The sequence below is a fragment of the Haemaphysalis longicornis genome, unplaced genomic scaffold (assembly GCF_048455015.1).
Source record: "Haemaphysalis longicornis isolate Haplotype H1 unplaced genomic scaffold, Haemaphysalis longicornis Haplotype H1 scaffold_2, whole genome shotgun sequence".
Classification (NCBI taxonomy): domain Eukaryota; kingdom Metazoa; phylum Arthropoda; class Arachnida; order Ixodida; family Ixodidae; genus Haemaphysalis; species Haemaphysalis longicornis.
The window spans coordinates 7,028,297-7,049,706 of NW_027526295.1; the positions used below are offsets into that span (position 1 = coordinate 7,028,297).

Consider the following 21,410-nt stretch of genomic DNA (forward strand, 5'->3'; position numbering starts at 1 on the left):
GTGGGTTGCACGCGCACAGCTTAGCTTTTGGCTCCGCCAGTACCGCACACTTTTTTCCGAAGTGCCAAACCGGCGTTGCGCCGCCATATTCCCATTCTGCTGGGCGACTCAATCGCCTTCAGCTTAAACGCCGCGGTGAACTGGCGTCGACTGCCGCAACTCATCTCTGAACAGACACGTACAGAAATGTACGCACGTACACAGAATAGACGAAACAAGGCGAAAAACTAGAGAAAAGCAAATAGTGCGAGAGAGCAGTCCTACACGAATGGCGATGGCGACCATGGAGAAAGATTGCGGGTGAGCCTCATTTCACACCCGATCGCCCCCACACCCCCTCTCGCTCCTGTCACGTGATCATAAAGATCGTGACGTCAAGACCGGAAGTCACGTGACAAAGATCGTATCGTCACTTTCTTGCATGGCTTTCTTGTTTTATTCAAAACAAATCGTATGCCGTGCGTGTTTTCTCTACGTTGGCGTCGGCGTTTGACGCCCCATTTTCTTCCTCTAAGCTTCGATGCTATGCGCATGTTGCGTTGTCAAGGCCGGTTATTTAAACCAAGTGCAGCGTCGATCTGCAAACGCTCGACTTCGCGTTGTGTGCTGGGCTGGGAGCTCACGGGTGAAGCCGACGTGCTGAGCCCTCGTCGGTGAAACGGCGACCGCGACGACACTGATCCGTCGCGTGAAGAATCGAGGACGAAGTTTGCCACCACTAGTTCTGCACGTTGCTGATGGCAACGTGACTTGTAGGATATACAAGTCACGTTGCCATCAGCAATGGCATGCAACAACGTGCCGGAGATCGCCCCACGAACAAACGCCGTGCTGTGATGTGGCGAATACAGTGAGGTTCGATTGTGTGCATCGCAGCGTAGAGCTCGAAGTACAGAGGGCAACACCCTTGTATATAACACAGGTTTTCTACTCATAGCATTACCTTGCCTCGGCCGAAAAACATTTGAAGAAAACTATTGTGTCATTCTGAAGTCTTGACCATACATTTTGACCTCAACGTCTTTTGCGACAGGTTTGAGTCCGCAGTTTTGAGAGGCAACCGTTGAATTTGAACTCAATGTTATAAAAAAGGGTGTTGCGCACTGTACTTACCATATTCGGCTTTTACGGTAAATGCCAAAATGAAATGTGGTGGAGTGGAGAGTGTGTTGCGTCATATGTGCCGATTACTTCGTGCTGTCGCCCTTCATGTCAGCGCAATCGGCGGTGAAGTGCGATGCTTGCATGGGCAGCGATTGTTGCAGGCAGCCGCTGCAAGCAACGCGCGGTTACGCTGGTCAGTTACGATCGCTTTGGCGTTCGGTTAGCGACCGAGGTTGTTTCGCTCAACGGAGCTGCTGCCCGCGTAACATGCTGCGCGTTGTGGGGACGAAAGATGGCAGCAGAGGTGTTGAAAGAAAGGGTACGGAGACCGTGGCGACACCAGGACGCTTCTTTTCTTTATCCCTCGCCCGTGCACTTATTCTATTCTAGCATCAAGGCTAGACTTCTTCCAATTTACTAGGACGTCATAACTTAGCTTTAGGAACGACAAAAAATTACGCCCATCTTCCCGCGAGGGAACCCTGATGTGATGCGACGCATCAGGGGGGAGCGTTTGGACTGACGCTGGTATTGGATTGCGTCAGTCCACTCGCTGAAGGGACTGTCGCTTCCATCACGCCTTCATCGGAAGATCTTGCACGGAAGTATCGTCAAGCAAAGTCAAGTCTAGTGCGAGAGCGAGCGCTGGACTGATCCGGCGCCGTGCGCTCCCCCGCTTATATTCCCGCTTTTGAAAGGAGAGGAGTCGCGCGCATGCGCACACATGCGCGCACCCAGAGCAGCGAAGCGCACACGCGCAGCTGTTATGATAATGAGACGGAGTGAGAGTGCGCACACATGGGCGCACCCAGAGCAGCGAAGCGCACACGCGCAGCTGTTATGATAATGAGACGGAGTGAGAGTGCGCACACATACGCGCACCCAGAGCAGCGAAACGCACACGTGCAACTGTTGTTATGATAATGAGACGGAGTGAGAGTGTTGCGCACAGCTGTCGGAGAGAAGAACGGAGGAGAGTTGCGCATGTGCAGTGAGCGTGCGGACAACGCCACGACGACGCAGGAGGGACATGCCTCAGAGCAAGAGATGCGTCGCATCTAAAAGTAGGTTCTATAGCTAATAACAGCTTCGAATTTCAGATTTACAAAAAGCCAGCAATTATACTGGACAAAAATGCTACTTTACAAGTGCCCTTTCAGGGCTTCTATAACTCAGAGCGAGAGAGAGAGAGAGAGAGAGAGAGAGAGAGAGAGAGAGAGAGAGAGAGAGAGAGAGAGTGCTATTTTCTCCTTGTTTCCGTCGTTTCGGCCGTCGAGTACGCGCGTGGCGCATTCTAAGAAATCAGGGGAGTAGTTGAAGAGTCCAACAGTTATTGCACTATTGTAAGCGTCGGCGGACTCCCCTCGAATCAATAGTCTTTTAGTCCTTTTCCAGTCCTCCCCTCGAAAGCTGCGGGGAGTTGGATGCAATGTTTGCTCCCCATGAGGAGGAGGGCAAAACTGAGCGCGTACTCTTCACGTGTGCGGCGGAGTGCAGCCCAGTTCTGCTCCCTCACCAGTGAAGAGTAAAGCTGCGCATCGTCTCCCAGTACGAAGAGTAAAATTGCAATTTCATTCTTGTCCAGTGCGGGAGTAAGCATGGAGATGCACTCCTACCATCTACGCACACCAACTCATCAGCGATGTTTTATTTGCATACGAATATATTAGATAAAGCAGTTGTGTAAAAAGCGCCCGATTTCTTCTGCCGGGCATTCTAAACGTGCAAAAATATGAATTCGTGTAAGGATTGCTCGCAGCGTTCAGTGGCGGCAGGCGGCAAACCGAACGAACTCTTCCAAAGAGGCACACGGCCTCTTTGGAAGAGTTTGATAGACGTACGCTTGTCCCTCGCCTAGTCGAGCTAAAAAAACGGATTGTAAGTCTGAGATCGATTGAGGAAAGTGGTGTTGCATAAAGTGAAGTCCGCGCTTTTCTGATAGCTCAAGCCGCAAGCGCAACACAAGCCCCACCCGACTCCAGTGGCTTGTATCGCCGAGATAGGCATGTACATACGATAGCTTTTATTGGGTTAAATGAAGGAAATTCGGCTACATAACTGGCATTAACAGCATTATGGGGCCCGTCTTCAAGATCGGCGTGTGAGCAACAGGCGATATCACTGCGAGGGCATCTGAAATACGCCGTCTATGGTGAAAACTGTCTCGTCGGCTGACGAGCGACCATAAAAGCGTACACACCGATCGGTTCCTGGAACTCAAGCGCAAAGAGAAATGGTGAAACCCCCCCAGTCCCCGATGTAACGTCTACGTTTAAGTCTTAAGATGTAGAGAGCGAGAGAATAGGCTTTATTGAACCAAAAATGCTGGAGCCGTTAGACACCAGATGGAATGCTGTTCGGGCCTCCAGGTCTGGTCCTCCAGAGCGGGGCTGTGCAGCGAAGTCTCACATCGCTCAAGTAAGGTCGAGGGGAGGGGGGGGGTCGGTGTGCGACGCGATAGCGTTACATGACGCTAAAGGAGCGCTTTGAAACGGACTTACTGCGTTTACGTTTTCTGCGTTCCAAGCATTGTGGATCAGCCATGAGTGCAAGACTAGTCCCTACGGTTTTAAATCGTCGTGGTACAGGACATGCAGACACGTCACATACGCCTGCAACTTTTTTAACCAAATCTTAGGAGGTTCTGGGGCTTTATCAGCTGGCAATCTAAACAAAAAAGACACAAAATGAAAAGAAAACGCGGAGGCGCTTTAACTGAGTCGAGGGGCATTCTGGCGGTTCTCAGCTGACAATCTAAAGAAACAGACAAAAAAAAAAAGAAACCGCGAATGCGCTTTAACGGGGCTGAGGGCCATAGCTGACATGTTAAATGAACACTTGCATTCCGTGTTGCCGCCGGCTGGAAGCGACACTCATTCGTTCGGACCTTATATATTTGTGATAACTTTATATCACTTGAAAGTTCTCTGCTTGAACCTTGTAGAAACATAAGGACACCATATCAAAAGCCACAGAATACAAGTATTTGGGATTGACAATCACGAACACATTTACGTGGTCCTCGCACATCGAAAACATTTGTAAAGCAGCTAATCGGAATCTTCGCTTACTTCGACACAGATTAAAAAAAAAAGGGCCATCGCATGCAAGATCTCTGCATTTGTTTTGCATAAAATTGAATACGGGAGCGTATTTTTTGATCTGCACTATACAAAAAATGAAAGAAGCTCACACAAACGCGTAAGGCTTGAAGGTAGCGTAGTATACGCAACCTTCCCGACAATGACGAAGCTATTAGGTCCACGATTGCAGCCCATTTGCTGCCTCTTCGCTGCTATAAGTGAGCTTCTTTCAGTTTCTCGGACGTTATAATGATTGGACATCAGGGGCATACGCTATGACGTGTCTTTCTCGTTCCGAGCAAGTGTTGCCACGTTTACAGCGAACGGTGGAATTTTAACAGCGAAGCTGTTCGGCAAATCGTAATTTGTCATGTCAGCAGTTAGAAATACCATGAAATTGCCGAGTGCGCGCACGTGAGCGCGGACCTCGTGGCGAACTCCCGGTAGTTAAAAGAAAACCAACGAAATGCCTCGGGCTCATGTGTGCGTGCCTCGCGGCGGCCGCCCAGCGTTCCCAGTGCCCGTTTGTCAAGCCAAGCATGCCCACTTAGGGAGATTGGCCAAGATTGGCAAAAAAAACTCCAGCGTTCGCCCTAATCGTGGCAACACTTGCTCGGAACCGGAAACACACGTCGTAGCGTACGCCCTTCCAAGGAGAAGTGCAGTGATTATCACTTCAAAAAAAATGAAGGAGCTCACACCTACACCAACAATCATGTGGCAGCGGCAGCGGGGGAGTAGCAAATCGACTGCAATCGTGGACTTAAGCCTTCTTGTTGGTCGTAAAGGTACAGCTTCGCTACCTGCAAGTGCAGTACGCGTTACTGCGAGCTTCCTTCATTTTTTAAATGCAGAGCATTTCAGTAACTCACGATGTCACCCGCGTTGACGTCCGTAGTCCGCACCGCACCCCTCCCTACTATATAAATAAAAAATACTATCCGGCGCCCGGTTTCGATCCCTCGACCCTGCGGGCGCAACGCAATGTACATGGTGCTCTACCCACTGCGCCACAAAGCCGACACAGAGTGGGACGCTATGAACGCGCCTTATATCGTTGACTCATTCAAATTACTGCTGAAGAGCGCTCTCTCGTCAGCAGTTGTCACAAGTGCAACAACATTAACGTAACGCAAACTACTTAAGGTCGTGCGCCCCCGGAAATGCTCTGCATTTGATCGTGCCCCTCGCGAGGGGGATGTTTCACTGTGTCTTCTCTCGGTTGCGGGACCGGTGGCGCCATCTGGCGGAGGCGCAGCACAACTCGTAGCACTTTCTTTGAAAAAGCGCCTCGAAAGCGCGGCAAATATGAAATAGGGATGACGCGCTTTTTTTCAATCTCCCTGAGTGGTAGGCTTGACTTGACAAACGTGCGCCGCGGACGCTGGGCGGTCGCCGCGCGAGGCATGAACACACGAGCGCTCAGCATTTTCTTTGTTTTTGTTTAACTGTCGGGTTGTCAGCTTGATCGTGGCTCATATTGAGTGGGAAAACACTGGGGTTTGAGAATTTAAAAAGATGTTTAATTAACTGAAAAAACTGAGATTACATATATAGACGGAGGAGCACTCAAAGAAGACGTCTGACGCGCTGCTCGGGCGTGGGGCGACTCTCTGGGTGAACAGCACGCAGACGCAAGAGAGAGAGAGCGAACATTAACAGTCGCGCTGAGTCAGGGGCACGTTCGTGCTCTGGAGGAGCTCGGATTCTCAGCGCGGCCGTGGCCGTAAATTATGGTCGCTCTGCGCATCTTCTGTGCGTCTGGGCGGCAGATTCGGAGATGTTGAGAGGTAAAGAGCCCCGTGGCCGGCCGTTCCCGCTTCTCGACGGAGAGATTTCTGCAATGGCGTCGGAGCGAGCTGACACGCCTCTCCTTAATTTTGTGCCTGTCCTCAGGCACAAGTGTCCGCGTGCAACGGCGTTAGTTCACGCGTGTCGAGGTCACGTTCTCTGTACTTCCGCAGTTGCTCGATGTTTACAGTTTTATCGTTGAGTTTCCCTTCGATGTTTGGAACTCTGGTTATTGCTGCCATGTTGGACCCGATTAAAGCGGTTATCTTGTATGGGCCCTCATAGCGAGCGTCGAGCGTGCCGCGAGCGCCAATCTCGAGCAGGACGAGATCTCCTTCACGAAATTGAGGAGCTCGACGCCTTGCGTTGTAGCGGATAGTAGCCTCTCGTTGGCTGCTCTCGAGGCCTTCCTTCATGTTCTCACGTCCCCTCGCGAGTTCGTGAAGACGCTGTCCTTCCTCGATGTCGGCCTCTATTGTGCCAAGGTTCAGTTCTCCGGGTATCCTCGGGTTGTAACCGTGCATGAGCCAGAAGGGGCTCTGCTCTCCGTGGCGGTGTTTCGTGACATTGATGGCGAATGTTGCATTGGGAACTTCCTTCTTCCACGCGTTGCTGTTTGTTATGATCTTCCGCAGCACCTGCTTGAGAGTTCCGACCATTCTCTCGATTAGACCGTTTGACTGGGGCCAGTACGGGGGAGAGTTTACATGAGAAATTCCCAGCCTATGGTGAAGCTGCGCCGTCCGTTTGTTCACGAACCCTTTAGCTTGGTCAGTGACGATTATGGCCGGCACTCCAAATCGTGGAATCCACCTCTTCGTTAGGAAGTCGATGTAATGCGCTGAAGATGTGCTTGGCACAACGACGGCGTCCATGTACCTTTTAGCGTGGTCGATGCACACAAGAACGTAGCCATCGGCGCCGTCGAGCGGTCCCATGTGGTCCAAGGAGATCACGACGTTAGGTTCGTTGGGGACCTCCCTTGGGTTCAAGCATCCTTCGCTTCGAGTGGTGCGGGAGTTGATTCTCTGGCACGTGTCACAAGACTCGATGTACCGGCGTATGTCACTTGCCATGGATGGCCACCAATACTTCGTCTGGATTAAACTTTTCGTTTTTTCGATTCCGAGATGGCCATTGTTGTCGTGGAATGTTGTGACAACGCTGTCCGTGAGAGCGGCAGGAACCACGACTCTCCTGCGTATGTGACCTCGTTCGATGAATTTCCTGGTCAGAATTCCGTTTTCGATTTCGTAATTGGAGAGCTCGTTAGACGCCTCGGATCGAAAACGCTGGCAGTCTGGGTCTTGTTCCTGGAGCTCACGAAGGCGACTGTGTCTGCTCACAATGACCGTTAGGCAGGACAGGTTGCAGGGAGAAATTTCACCACTGCTTTGGGGCTCGGTGTCGTCTGCCTGTCTGGAGAGGGCGTCTGCCGCGACGTTCTGGCGTCCCGGTCGGTGCTTAACGTCAAAAGTGTACTCCGCGAGGTCGAGAGTCCACCTTGCGAACCGGCGATTGGTCGCTCCCTTTTGCACGAGGTACGAAAGGCAGAAATTGTCCGTGTGGACCGTGAAACGTGGGCCTCCTCGAAGATATATCGCGAATTTCTCCGTGACTGCCCAGTGTAGAGCCATGCATTCTAGCATGTTGGAATGCAGACACCTGTCGTGCTTGTTCAGTGATCGGCTCGCGTACTCGATGATTCGTTCCTTCCCATCCTGCACCTGAGACAGCACAGCTCCCAGCCCCGTCTGCGAAGCATCAACGTAGACGTGGGTCTCACAGTCAGGACGGAAGTTAGCCAGGATCGGGGGGCTCTTTAGCATGTGCTTCAGCTTCTCAACGACGTCCTGATGATTGCTCGACCAGACGAAAGGCGCGTCCTTCGCGACGAGTTGTCGAAGAGAGTGCGTGAGCTTTGAGAACTCTGGGATAAACTTGCGGTAATGATTGCAGAACTGCAAAAACGAGTACAGCTTCTTGCCGTTGAGGTGCGGTTCGAACTTGTCGATGGCAGCTACCCTCGCGTCGTCCAGGGTTCGTCCATCGGAGGAGATGATGTAGCCAAGAAAAGCGATTCTGTCTCGCACGAACTGGCATTTCCTGATGTCCATTTTCAGACCGTTGATTACAACCCTTCTCAAGGCCTCGTCAAGGAGAGTCAGAGCCTCCGATACGGTTGCCGCACCTTGACCGACGTCATCCATGTAGGTTGAAGTCCCTCTCAGGCCATCGAAGGTGCGCCGCATGACTCTTTGCATGGTCTGCGGAGCCTTACAGAAGCCGAACGCCATTCGAAGATATTCGTACTTTCCTTCGGGTGTCACAAACGCCGTTTTGTGGACGTCCTCCGGTTTCACTCGTACTGTCAAAAACGCTGACTTCACGTCCATGACAGTGAAGTATTTTGAGCCTTCTCTCGTGATATCGTCAATGACATCCTCCATTATTGGCATCGGGTACGAAGGGTTGACAGTCTTTTCGTTTAGTTTGCGGTAGTCGTGTACCATTCTTCGTGGCGTTGTCGGGTGATGCGGCTGGTCGACAACGATAGTGGGAGCACCGTACTCGCTCTCGCTCTGCTGAATGATGCCGCGGGACAAGTAATCATCTACTTGGTGCCTGATGAACTGACGATCCAAGGGCGAACACCGGTAGGGTCTCGAAGTGACGGGGATGTCGTCTCGGAGTTCGATGCTGTGCTCTACGTGCGGGCACAGTCCCAATGCGTCGTCCTTGGACGTGAAGGCATCGTGGTGGCGGAGCAAAATCGAGCGAAGCTCCTCTCGTTGGCGCGGGCTGGCGTCCCTTGCCATCTTGTCAACGGCCTCATCCACGAGTTGCTGGAAGTCACCATCAGGACACGGATCTTTCGCAGTTAGCTTCACGAAGCCATTGTCGCAGACCGTGCTCTCGTCGGTGGGAAGGCGGTTTGTAAACGCTGCAATCAGCGTTTCTCCCACGCAAGCTTCTTTAGTGGAGCGGCGTTCGCCGCGGGCTTCGTTGCCCGCACTCGGACCAACTTGTACGAGCGTAACGTCGTTTGTGGGGTGAAACGTTACCTCGACGTTCACGGCGCGGCGCCAATCGGATCCTAGAATCATGTCCATGGCGCTAGGCAGCGGCGTAATCACCACATCCGGAAGACGTACATGTGTGGTTCCGACGGCTATGTCGAGTGCCGCTGCTTGTTCCGGCTTGATCGTGTGATTGAGCACCTGTATCTCGTCTGGGGTAGTCCAGGGGTGCGAACGGATGTCTGGGCCAACAGCGCTCTCGCTCAAAATAGACACGTTGGCACCACTATCTATGCAAACGCGAACAGGGCGGTTGTTGACGAAGCCGGTCACAATGGGCAAGCTTCCTCCCGTGGATTTCAGAAAACAGTTGGCTTGCCTTCCCGTTGCGCTGCGTCCACCTGGGTCGTTGGCTCTGCCGGCTCGGCGTTCTTCTGCACGGATAGTTGCTGCAGTCTTGGGACGGCTGCACTGCCTCGAAAGGTGTCCTGGCTCGTTGCAGTTGTAGCAATTCGGGGGTTTGTAAGCACGTGAAGGGCGCTGAGCCTCGAGGGTATCGTCTCCCCTTGCGTTGCCTCGTGATACGGCTGCGTCGTCCCCGTGAGTATTTCGTTGCGGCTTGTGGTGATCTGTAGGTGGCTGCCTCGGGCGACGCCTCGTATCCAGCAGTGCCGCACGGTCGATCAACTCCACCACGCTGCTGCAGGTCTGAGCAGCGAGGGGGTTCGCCCAGGTGTTATCTTCGATTCCACTCAGAATGAGGGAGACTCGTTCCTCCGTGGCAAGCGGGTATGGAGCCTTGTCGAGCAAAGCGTTCTTTGAGTACATGTACTCGACGATCGTCTCAGACGGCCGTAGTCGACGCTTGGACTGGAGATCGAGGAAGTCTTGCATGCTCATTCGTCGATGGAAGCGAGCGATGAGAGCGTGCTTCCAGGTTTCCCAGCTGACGTACCGTGTGCCGTACGATGCGTTCCAGTCTCGTGCTGGGCCCCTGAGGCGGGTAGCTGCAGTTGCCAGCGTCAGTGACGGACTCCAGTGCGCCAGTTCCGAGATCCGTTCTACCTGTGCGATCCAGTCGTGCAGGTTGCGTTGCACGTTCCCGTCGTACTCTGGAATCGCAGAGGCCGTGTCGCTGGTAGAGTGAATCTGGATCGGAGCGGCGGGTGCTGGAGGCCTCAGCAGAAGTTCGGCGAGCTGGGCTTGCGTTTTCGCCACCATGGCGAGAGTGCGAGAGATGTCCGATTCGTTGTCCTGTTGAACGTGGGACGTTTCGTTAGTCGTGGCACCGTGCGTGCTGCTTGTAGCTGGCGCTCTCGTAGCCTGCGACACCTCGGTAGCAGCAAGGAGCGTGCTGCGTCGTTCGATGCCTGTTGCTGGCTCCTGTGTCGTGGGATCCGTGTGGCCACCTCTTGCTAGCTGTCTCCGAAGACTCTGAAGTTCGTCGCGCAGCCTCCCGTTTTCGACGGTTAGCGCCGCTTCCAGGTTCGTCTGCCTGTCGTCGTCGTTGGCAGCCTGGAGCGTCGTTGGCGCACTTGTCCGTTCGGAGAGCTGGCGACGTCGTACATTGTCCTCGAGGAGACGCGTTACGAGGTCGTCCTTGCGGCCAGAGCACGGAAGCTTTCGTGATCGGAGCTCGTCGGTTAGCTGCTGCTTCTTCGCTGAACACAAAATGTGGCGTTCCGTCGAAGTCAACAGCCAGCCGGTCACCGTTGTCGTGGAGTCGGTCGATTCCCCTCGTGTGCGTGGAGCACTCTCGTCGTCGTGCAGCGGTTCGTCAGTGTCTTTCGTCTCCTCGTCGGCACTAAATCCTAATCCTGTCGGCTGCGCCATGTCAGCTTGATCGTGGCTCATATTGAGTGGGAAAACACTGGGGTTTGAGAATTTAAAAAGATGTTTAATTAACTGAAAAAACTGAGATTACATATATAGACGGAGGAGCACTCAAAGAAGACGTCTGACGCGCTGCTCGGGCGTGGGGCGACTCTCTGGGTGAACAGCACGCAGACGCAAGAGAGAGAGAGCGAACATTAACAGTCGCGCTGAGTCAGGGGCACGTTCGTGCTCTGGAGGAGCTCGGATTCTCAGCGCGGCCGTGGCCGTAAATTATGGTCGCTCTGCGCATCTTCTGTGCGTCTGGGCGGCAGATTCGGAGATGTTGAGAGGTAAAGAGCCCCGTGGCCGGCCGTTCCCGCTTCTCGACGGAGAGATTTCTGCAATGGCGTCGGAGCGAGCTGACAGGGTGGTCGCCGTAATCTTGGCCAATCTCTTTAAGTTCGACAAACGTGCGCAGAGGGCGCTGGGCGGTCGTCGCGAGGGACACACACACGAGCACTCGGCCTTTTCTTGGTTTTGTTAACTGCCGGGCGTTCGCCGCGAGGCCCGAGCTCAAGTGCGCCCTATCGGCGATTTCTTGCGGACACGAAAACTGCGGACACGAAAAATTACGATTTGCTAATAGCTTCCCCGTTAAATATATAGGCTTGATTACTCGCAATATTAGGGACAATGATCCATCCGACCGGTCCTCAATGCCTTTACTGACCCGTTTCCTTCACAAAAACGCAAAAAAAAATGAATGTGAAACTGCACGTGTTCCAGCTGGCATAGATGGAAGGTTTACAGCCAGTCAGAATGAGCAAGCAGATGGCAGCAGCCAAATAAAATGTTCCGCGAAGAAGAGAGAGTTTTGCGATGGCAAGCGGCGGGCTGCAGTGAGCAGCGGCGTGTCTCGCAGGTGCCGACGTTCGCGTACGAGAAGCGGCTGTCGCGCATCGAAACGCTCCGGCTGGCCATCATGTACATCGCGTTCATGACCGAGGTGGTGGGCTGCTGCTCCAAGGAGGGCGCCGAGCCCTGCGTCGAGGACGTGACCCAAGCCGGAGTGGGCGCCCCCTTTGCGCCCCACCAGCTGACGGCAGACGAGGCGGCGCTGTGGGGCCCCGCCCGGCCACTCGCCGCCGCCGCCGCCGCCGCCGCGGGGGCCGACGCCCTTGGCCACCTCTGCCCCTCCTCCCGGCAGGTGTGACCCCTGACGCTGCTGGCAGAACCGGCCGCCGCCGCCGCCTACGTCTTTCCCAGGTAATTACCTCGGCACGTACATCCCACTCGGAACCGTGTGCTTTCCAAGCAGTCGGTTAATAATACCGTCTCTTGAGAGCGCTCGATTCTCGAGAGCGTGCGTGCGCGTACCTTAGCGACTGGTGCCTCGCGCAACCCCACCTCCTCCCACAACACATCTAGATTACATCACATTTGTTCTGCTGCAGTGTCACGACCTACAGGAGCGGTATCTCGGATGAGCGCAGGGACAGGCGTTGCAACGTGTGGCTGCCGGTGTCAGAGTGGCCGGTTTTAGTAAGGACTTGTCTTGAAAAGAGATTAAACTGTTTAATGACTGGAAAACTGATTACATTGCGTTATAGGATCGGGGAAACAGCACTGAGAACGTCCGTCGCGATGAGCGGCGGTGGGGCGACTCTCCGCGCACGAAGTTCAGTTTACCCTCGCAAGCGAGGGTCCGAAATCCGAACCACACGTACACAGCACGTATAAACGCGGGGAATTGGCACGGGGCCGCGTGGCGGCGACTCGGGGAGGCGTTGGCGGCGTAAGCTGTGGCGGTGTCGTATACGCTGCAGGGCCGTCTTCTCCGCTTTCCGTTCGTTCTTCTATTTTCTTTCGTTCGTCGGCCCCCAGCGAATTCTTCGTAGCCCCTGACACGACCTCCCTTTAGAAGGATCTGTCCCCAGGTCCTTCACCGAGTTGGCGTCCGATGGAGCTTTCCGCGAGCTCTGTGGGTGTCCGCGTTGTTTGACGTCCGGTCGTATCCAGAGACGCAACTGTGCACGGCCGTTTGCGCAGTTGCTCGATGCTGGCGTTTTTTTTTTTTCGTTGCTCCCGATAAACTTCGTTTAGTGGGCGTTCATTTCGAAGAGGTAGGCGAATTTCAAACTGACTTGATTTTTTGCGTACCGTGGGATTCGTTTCGTCGGACGTGAACTTGGGAGCATTTACGGCGTTGCGTTGGTCACGTCGCTTCCGTCGGCGATTGAGTCTGTGTAGCTTCTTGCGGGTTTGATGCGCGTGGGAACGTTGGCGTGCGTTTCGTCTTGTGGCGAGTTCGGTGCGTTGAGGGCGTTGTTTTGCTCGAGGTGTGCGTTTCGTACGGTTCGGGAGCCGTTTGCCTTTTCGTTCAGCCTGTGGTGGCGTGGCGTTGTCGTGAGTTGGCGTGGCTGATCGGTAGGGCATTCGATGCTTTCGTGTGGATCGGCCTCGTTCGTTGTTCTCGCCGTGACCGTGTCGTCGCCAAAGCTCTCGTTGCTTGCCGGTTGTTTCGAAAGTGGTGCGGTAGGCATTCACTCTAAGAAAAAAGGGAGTAGCGCTTCCTCCCTTGAGGGAGGAAAAGCAATGTATCATATGTTGGGCCCTTTGGGGTCGAAATTTCCTCCCACAGCGAGGGGAGAGACTTTGCTACCTGCGCGGGCGAGGAAAACCGCCGCCGTCAGGGACGAACTCTCTCCCTCAAAACAAATATGGCGGTCGACAGACGGGACGCGAGCGGGGCCAGCGGAGCATTGTGAGCAGCGAAGCATTTCATCGTTCTAAATGTGCAGCACGTCAAACGCCTATATCGCGTCTTCGGATCTCATTTAAAACGTCGATTCATCAGCACCGCAACAGCATCCCGAGAGGGAGTTTAAGCGCGAGTGTGTATGGCGTACCGCGCCGATTGCTCTCGACTTGAGTCGTGCTTGACCGACCCCGTTTGCATGCTTGGGGAATATTGAAGGTTTTCAAAACAGCGATCGTTTTTCACGCATGCGAGCTTTATTAAAAGAAGGTGTGACTTGCCGTAAGCGACGACGAATTGCAGTTATCGCACAGAAGGAAGGATTTAAGCGGACACTCGTCCACACTGCACAGAACTTCACTCGCGCGAGTCCACTCGGCGGCATGGTTAACGTTGGGCATGGCTGCACCACACTTGCTACGCACAAGAGTCGCCATCAGCGAGCCTGCCAGCCAGCCAGCAAAGCGATCTCTCCTAAATTCTCCAAAACAGCCAACCTAACCCACACGCACCAAACAAGCCGCGGCAGCACGGATGAAAAAAAAAAAAAAATACTCCAGTGGCGGCCATGCTACTGCCCATAGAGATAATATCATGGAGGAAAGAAAAGCTTTTCTTTCCTCCATGGATAATATCTACTGCCGGTAGCAATAGTACTGCTGGACTAATAACGACTGCACTGCTTTCAAAAGCGCTGGATAAATTTGTTTTCCAGTTGCTTGAATTGCGTGGTAGCCACCGCCATCTAGCGAGAGAAAGTTGAGTTAAAATTGTTTTAAAAATGGCGCTTTCAAAAAAAAAAAAAAAAAAACACCGGCCGAGGGCGTTTATTGCATACATAACCAGAGTTCAACATCGCAAGTTCAGACAACACACATCCCGCATACAAACACAAACCACATAAACACATCAAGTCGCAAACACATATACAAATAACGTACATACAGAGCCTCTCAAGACAGTCCGTACACTTCAGTGTTTGTTTATATAGTCATCATGGCTGTGCGGCACTGAAAACCACTGAACCCTACTGCTCTTTGCAAAATTGCGAAAATAACGAACAAGTATATTCTAAACATTACATTGGTTACTTTTACTACTGTAACAGTGCAGATTTATGTAAATTACGAACGGTGAAATATGGGCTGCTATACGCCTCGAGATTCGCGATCGCTGCGCCGCCTGCCGCCGCTTCTCCGCGGCGTTTGCGGGATTAGCGCTGCGTGGCTGATATGTGGTCATGCAGTGTTTTGGTTTTCTTTCGCTTCTCTTTGCCTTTCCGGGCTCTAAACAACTTGTTATGGTGACGTCTGTAAGTTAACTGCACGTTTAGGGCACTTAAAAAAACAGCTGCGTCTTGGTAGAGCGCTCTAACGCCAACAAGAGCTACCCGGGGAGGCGGTTCTGCATGCGCGCTTCTTGGCCGCTTTTGCGGGCGTCGGCGATGGCAGCAGCATATCACCGCTGTCACCTTCGAACACGTCAGCAGCGCAAGTGAATTCTATTTATTGTCGCCTCGTTTAGACCTGATATTGGCACTGTAAGAGGTTGGTTCGTTTTGCAGAGCAGACAACAAATGCGGCTTTGCTTCGAATATGTACGTCGTAGAAAAATATGTTTCGGGGACGTGATAACCCAATAGCTGACAAAAACTTGTGCCTTTTATGGGAATATAAGCCACGCGAAAATGTTAAGTACAGAAAAGAAAATGTTAAGTCAGATATGTGCCCACTCATGCTTTATAGTAAGAACCAAGGTATATGTTAATAAAACCATGGGAAAATGAATGGTCTGCAAGTAAGGAATAAATAGAATAGTCGTACGGGAATGAAAAAAAAAAACAAACGAGTGCAGCTTCTGAAATGCTAAAGACGTTTGTTTGAGCAAGGTAGTATTAATCACCAGACCAACTAGATGCGAAATGTACTGATATTTCGCTAGACATGGGGGGGGGGGGGATGAGGAGGAGGACGCTCAACTATCGTTGTTTACAAATGCGGAGCGAAATCAGCGAATGAACGTTTTAGTAATCACACACACAAGCTGCGTGTTCACTTTTCATTTGTTTTTCGCCTTGAAAAACGGCTGCTCACTCGGCGGACTCATTTTTTGAAGAATACAGGGTAGGCAGTTCACAAGCGATACGAGGTGTCGTTGGAAGAGTTGATTGATTGATTGCAGGGTTTAACGCGCCGACGCAACGGGGACGATGAGGCACGCCGTAGTGAAGGGCTCCGGATTAATTTTGACCACCTGGAGCCTTAACGCGCGCCGAAATCTCGTACACACGGGCTCGTTGGAAGAGTGTCGTATCTGATAAGGGTCTCTGATTTCGGTTTATGCTAGATTCTGCAGTCTCCCTGTGTCATGACTCGTATGACGGTGTTTCGAAGAAGAGTTTGGTCCCGGACGCGGATTACTCTATAAGCCCACTTTCACGCTTCTCGTGGAGGATAAATGTAACAGATGAATCTTTGCGAGCGCTCACCTCGGGACAAGACGACCCAGCATTAAACTTGTCGTCGTGTGCTGACTCCGGAGTGTAATTTTGCATTATCCATCGTACTTCTTTGGTACAATGTTTGTGAAATTTATGCCGCATTGGCTTGTTCATGGTACTGATCAATATCTGATATGTGATATTGGCAGGCGTAACTTGCGTGCTGTCAGGTATGAGTGCTCCGCTAGATTTTCTAAGTGCACAAAGTCGATTTACATCATAGTGTGTATGGCCGCTACATGACCATCGGAGGAAACACTGCTTACGGAGACACAGTCACTAAATTTCAAGGCAGCGGAATTGCAATCAGCTGCATGCAAATTCTGGCTTCTGGACGCCGGCCTGTGACACACGCCCGGCGCTCATATAGATCTCACTAAGTTCGCGTCATAAACGTTTATACTCTCGTGAACATACCACGCTTGCAAGCAGAGTGCCTGCTCCACGTTATTCGGTATTTCGAACGCGGACAAACGGTAAATCGCTGTCTTGAACGAGCCCCAAAAGCAACGGCGACAGTGGGGAGCGGGCCGGGGACTCCCGTGCCAGCTTTCGAAGCGGGCCGCTAGGGGGATTTCAGTGGCGCCCCTACAGGCCGCGCTCGAGGCGTATAGCAGCTATGTGAAAATAAAGGGGGTTTGTTTTTAATGGCTGCCCAGAATTTTTTCGTTGGTGATCACATAGTGCGTCTTCGGGTTGGAAACTTGTCATCACTCCTCATTCTGGAAAGTGTTTGACTACTATTTTGTTTCGGATAGCTCGTGGTCCACGCAAATCTAGTAAAGGAAGAAAAAAAGCGGTACTAACTCGTATTTAGTAGCATATCGCCAGCGAATTCCGCCCGCGCGCGATGGCTTTCCCGGCACAACTCGCATTCCTTTTGACTGCTGTATCGCGTTTATCGCGTTTCTACGCCGCATGGCGTAGCGTAGGTCAGGCTGTATACGACCCAGTGCATAACAAAAATAACCGAGCTTAGCATATAGGCCCATTCACACTGCGACGAAAGCGACATAAATTCTGTCGCTTTCGTCGCTATCCCTCTTCTCGGCGCCGACTGCAGCACTTGGTCAGAACTCCGCCTTGATGAAGGCTCTCGCTCTATCTGAGCTTTAAAGCACTCAACATTAAAGCCCGTTCACAGTGCGACGAAAGCGACTGGAATTCAGTCGCTTTGTGGCACGGCGACAAAAATTGGTCCCGACCATTCGTCAAAAACTATCGTCGCGCGACAAAGCGACGAAATTCCCGTCGCTTTCGCTTGCTTTCGTTGCAACTGTGAACGGGCCCTTAGATACACTTTAAACTTGAGAGTTTCAGGTATAACAATCGGTCATTGCCTAATTAAGTAATTCGGAGATACTTCTACAGAGAAGCAAACGTGTTGCTTTCGACACCTCTGTAAACCCTTGACTACACAAAGCCTTCCAGGAAATTACTACTTAAATACTTGAACACACAGCAGTGGCATAAGCTTGGACAGAAAAAAAAAAGTTATCTCGACTTCTTGAATTGTCTGCTGAAATCTGCTTTCACCTGGCTACTTCCCTTGTCTCATCTAAACTCACTGCTTCTCTCCTCACCTGTACAGGCATTCTCCCCTACTACCGAATATTTTGCCGAAAATTCCCATAACCACATGCACAACTCCCTCAAAACGGGCAGCCAGCGATCGTATTTAGTAACTGAAAAAAAACAGGAATAGTTCCACCGACCGACGCCGCGGTGTTTTCTTTCTTTTTTTTAATGGCCATGCCGGCTTTGATCTCTGTGTTCTACAACGAGATTTCCTTTTTCTGGACGACTGTACGAAGGCTCCCAACCAGGTCAATAGTTTTAATTAATAAATAAAATTCAGAGAAAACCCAACTAGGTGCATTTAACACTTTGCTGCATGTTTCCAGTACAGTTGTTTACGGTTAATTATGCTGATTCCGACATTACAGATTTTGTTTGCAAATTAGCACAGGCTTCGAACCCGGCCCAGGGTTTATAAAAAAAGGTGCCTTTATACGTCTGCATATGGTGGCCATATACCTGAACGCATGAAGGATTCATACAATAGAATGGAATTTTTTTTAATCACTCACAGATGCAGGTCGGACCCACCGCCTGCACTTTACTGGTGGTACCTGCCGTCTGGCCAAATTAATTTCAAAAAATTAATTCACAAACTGCCTCCCACCCTCCTCGCTCCTTTATTGTAGCCTGGGTTGCTGCTTGTTTTTCGGATTGGAGCGAATGGAGCTGACACTCTTCTTGTACTTTTAATGGTCCCCATGGTAGCGCCCTTGGTCTTTTCTTTAATTTTTCTGTAATGAATTGGTTCCACTGTAAATTAGCCCATCCAGATTTGGCTATATACACGCAATTTCACCATTTTTGATTATATCCCGTCCTGGAGTCATGAATGGGCTACGGGATTAAAACCGGATGAACCAATCTCCCTTCATATCGTCGACAAAAAGAATACACTCACATTTTTTTACCCTTTTTCAGGAAAACTGTCGCCCGAAGCTCAGAAATGTACTTATTTAGCTATTGCATAAACTAGCAACTTGAGTTGAAGTCCCATATAAAAACCAATGTTTCCTCATCTTGTCGTGAAGTCTGTTTTATAAAGTATAAACTCACCAATGCTCCAGCAAAAGTTAGACGACTTTTGTACCCTACTTTAACTTGATAGAAACTTCAGTATGCCTGCATGGTCTCAAACCCCTATAGAGGAAATAATATCGAATTGCTTGAAAAGACTCTAAGAAAGGCTGTTGACTTTATTTATTCTAAATATAATTGCACAAATTCTGTTTGTGAGATCACGTAAGCTGATGAGATTCAAATATTAGTCAAAGAGAAAGTTTTTACATCTAACATTTCTTTACTGTTCATATTTATAGCTATAGTCGCACAATATGGTCGCACGGGTTCTGTTTCTGAGCTCATTCAAACTGGTGTGATTCCAGCACTAGGGAAAAAAGGGTCTTAATGCCTTAAATTTTTGCTGTTGTTATCCTACATACTTGGCCTCGATACAAGACCACGTCATACTCCAAAATATTATTCGTCATTACCATGCCATTCTTTCACCCGTTGTACACACCGGTTTAAAGTTTCTTTTTTCTCCACATGTATTATCGACTGAAAAAATACATCTGAACATATGTCTTGATTCATTTGAATATTTACCTAGTTTATTTTAACCTTCTCATTGCTGCCACATGTAGTATCCTGAACTGTTGGTATCTCTCATCTTCACACCTTTATGCCCCTCCTTCTTGGGCCTCTGGTATGCAGTATGCACTTCAATAAAAATTTAAAAAATGAATGACAAGGGCAGCTCGAGGTGCTGAAGAAAAATTGGTCTCACACTAATTGCAGAAGGCTCTTGGCAGAACACAGCGTGTTTGCCCCACACAAAATGACACTCACAGATTAAATTTTATTTGAAAGCAAGACAGCCATGTACAAAAACAAACATGCCCTAGAGATCTATAGATACATGAATTAAGCTTAGTTATAAGCAAAGATGGCTGCGTTTTGTTAAGAGCAGTGATGTCTCAATGAGATACAAAGGTGTAATTCATTTCCATAATTTCCACCTTTAATGCTGCCTTCTGTTTTGAAATGAAGCCTCTTTCAGCCAAAGTTAGGCAAGTAAAAGCACAACAAAAGGTGTTTGTTGAATGCTACCAAATGTACTAAGTATTACAGACTTGAAACAAACAACGTTAAGTGATCAAGGCTACATACAACAATAAGTTAAGTTAATTGCGACTTGAAAAAAAAAAGATCAGCACTAGATGATGCTAAACTGCAGCACGGTTTATTGACATCTCATCAATGGGCACACAACTCATAATGATCAAGTAGTCCCATGCATGTCGAACCCATTCATTTTGCACCATTCATATTTTTCTTCTTCTGTGTTCCTTAAATATAAATTGATATTTGAGCATCATCACATACACTATATTCTTGCAATCAGTAAAAATTATATGCACTCAACACCAATACAATGGCTTAGAAAAGTGGACAACCAGATTAAACTACGTTGAGCGCTGCACATCCTCTGTTTTTGTGGCGTGCAAAAACTTTGACACCTATTAACAATACCATATACCCAATTAAAAAACGTACACATATGCCAAATTTTTGTAGCTCAAAATGTCCTTGTTTTATCTTGTTGGTTTATTAGCTTCTAGTTAATCCTGTTTCACAACTTTCCTAGGTCACAAGAGGGCAGGAAGAACTGGTATGTTGTTCTGACTGTCTGTCTCCCTTAAGAAACGTGAACACCATGTTAAACAGAAGCTCAATGACTTGCCCAATGTGCTGCTTTGTACATAACATGCATGTGCAACACACAAGTCATTTTCGAACGAGTGGACGTAGTGCAAAAAACCTGGTAGGGTTTTTCAATAACCCCCAGCAACGAAATCATTTGCATTAATATCCCGCATATTTCCTCTACAAAGTAACAAATCCCCTACCTGTTTGATAGCTATGGTTCGCCGCAAGTTCCCGTGAGTCACACACTATATCCACACACCACTATAGGTACACACCACATCCTGGACCAGGACTAATTTTTCTTCAACTGCGAAGTTTCTGAGAGAGCTCTACGGCTATCCTTTGTAGCCGTACAGCTGCATTGAGGTGGATGTCAAACTTTCCTTCGTAGTCACTCACCTCGCTGCCTGTACAGAGACGTCTACTTGTAATCCACCCTGTGTGGTGTGTCTTGTGTCCTCACATAACAAGGCAGACATATTCAACATAGGTGATTCATCTAAGCTGCAAACATTTGCTACTGGGTCAGGTATGTAGGTTGCTCTAATGTTTTTTGTGGAACTTCTCTTACGTTGAAGGAAGTATACTAGAGCACCTTCACACGAAGTCGTGTGTCAAAAGCACTATTTTCAATGTCATTAAGCAGCAGCCTCAAGTTTAAATTAGTTTACTAGATGTACCTTTGTATGCAATAGTAGTAGTAGTAGTAACTTTATTTGAGCTCGAGGCGTTTTCAGACGCCAGACGGAGCGGTTCCCAGGTCGCGGGAACCGTATTGGGCCAGCAGCTCCTGGCCCCTGGCCGTCAGCGCGAGCTGGGTCGGCAGGGCGGGGCTGGACCGCAAGGTCTCCCATCGCTCGTGGAGTGGGGTAGGGGGGGTGGAGGGAGGGTTGGGGGGTATAGGGGCTTTGAGTTTAGTGCACTCCGCCAGTATGTGTGCGAGCGTGCCGCTGTTTGTTTTACAGAATGGGCAGCGGTCCCCCTCGTGTTCAGGGTAAAATGTATGCAACAGGACGGGGTGGGCTAGTGACCCCGCCTGGATGCGCCTG

At 50.4% G+C, this 21,410-nt stretch overlaps 1 protein-coding gene across 1 annotated transcript in view; it reads left to right on the plus strand.

Annotated features, from left to right (window-relative positions):
• The window catches only part of LOC144168720 (uncharacterized), a 123,365-nt gene that overhangs the window by 62,067 nt on the left and 39,888 nt on the right, over positions 1 to 21,410 (plus strand). The window contains exon 2 of the mRNA XM_077697665.1: positions 11,736 to 12,079. Coding sequence (XP_077553791.1) covers positions 11,736 to 12,026 — 291 coding nt within the window. The 3' untranslated portion in view covers positions 12,027 to 12,079. The remainder of the gene's footprint in view (positions 1 to 11,735; positions 12,080 to 21,410) is intronic.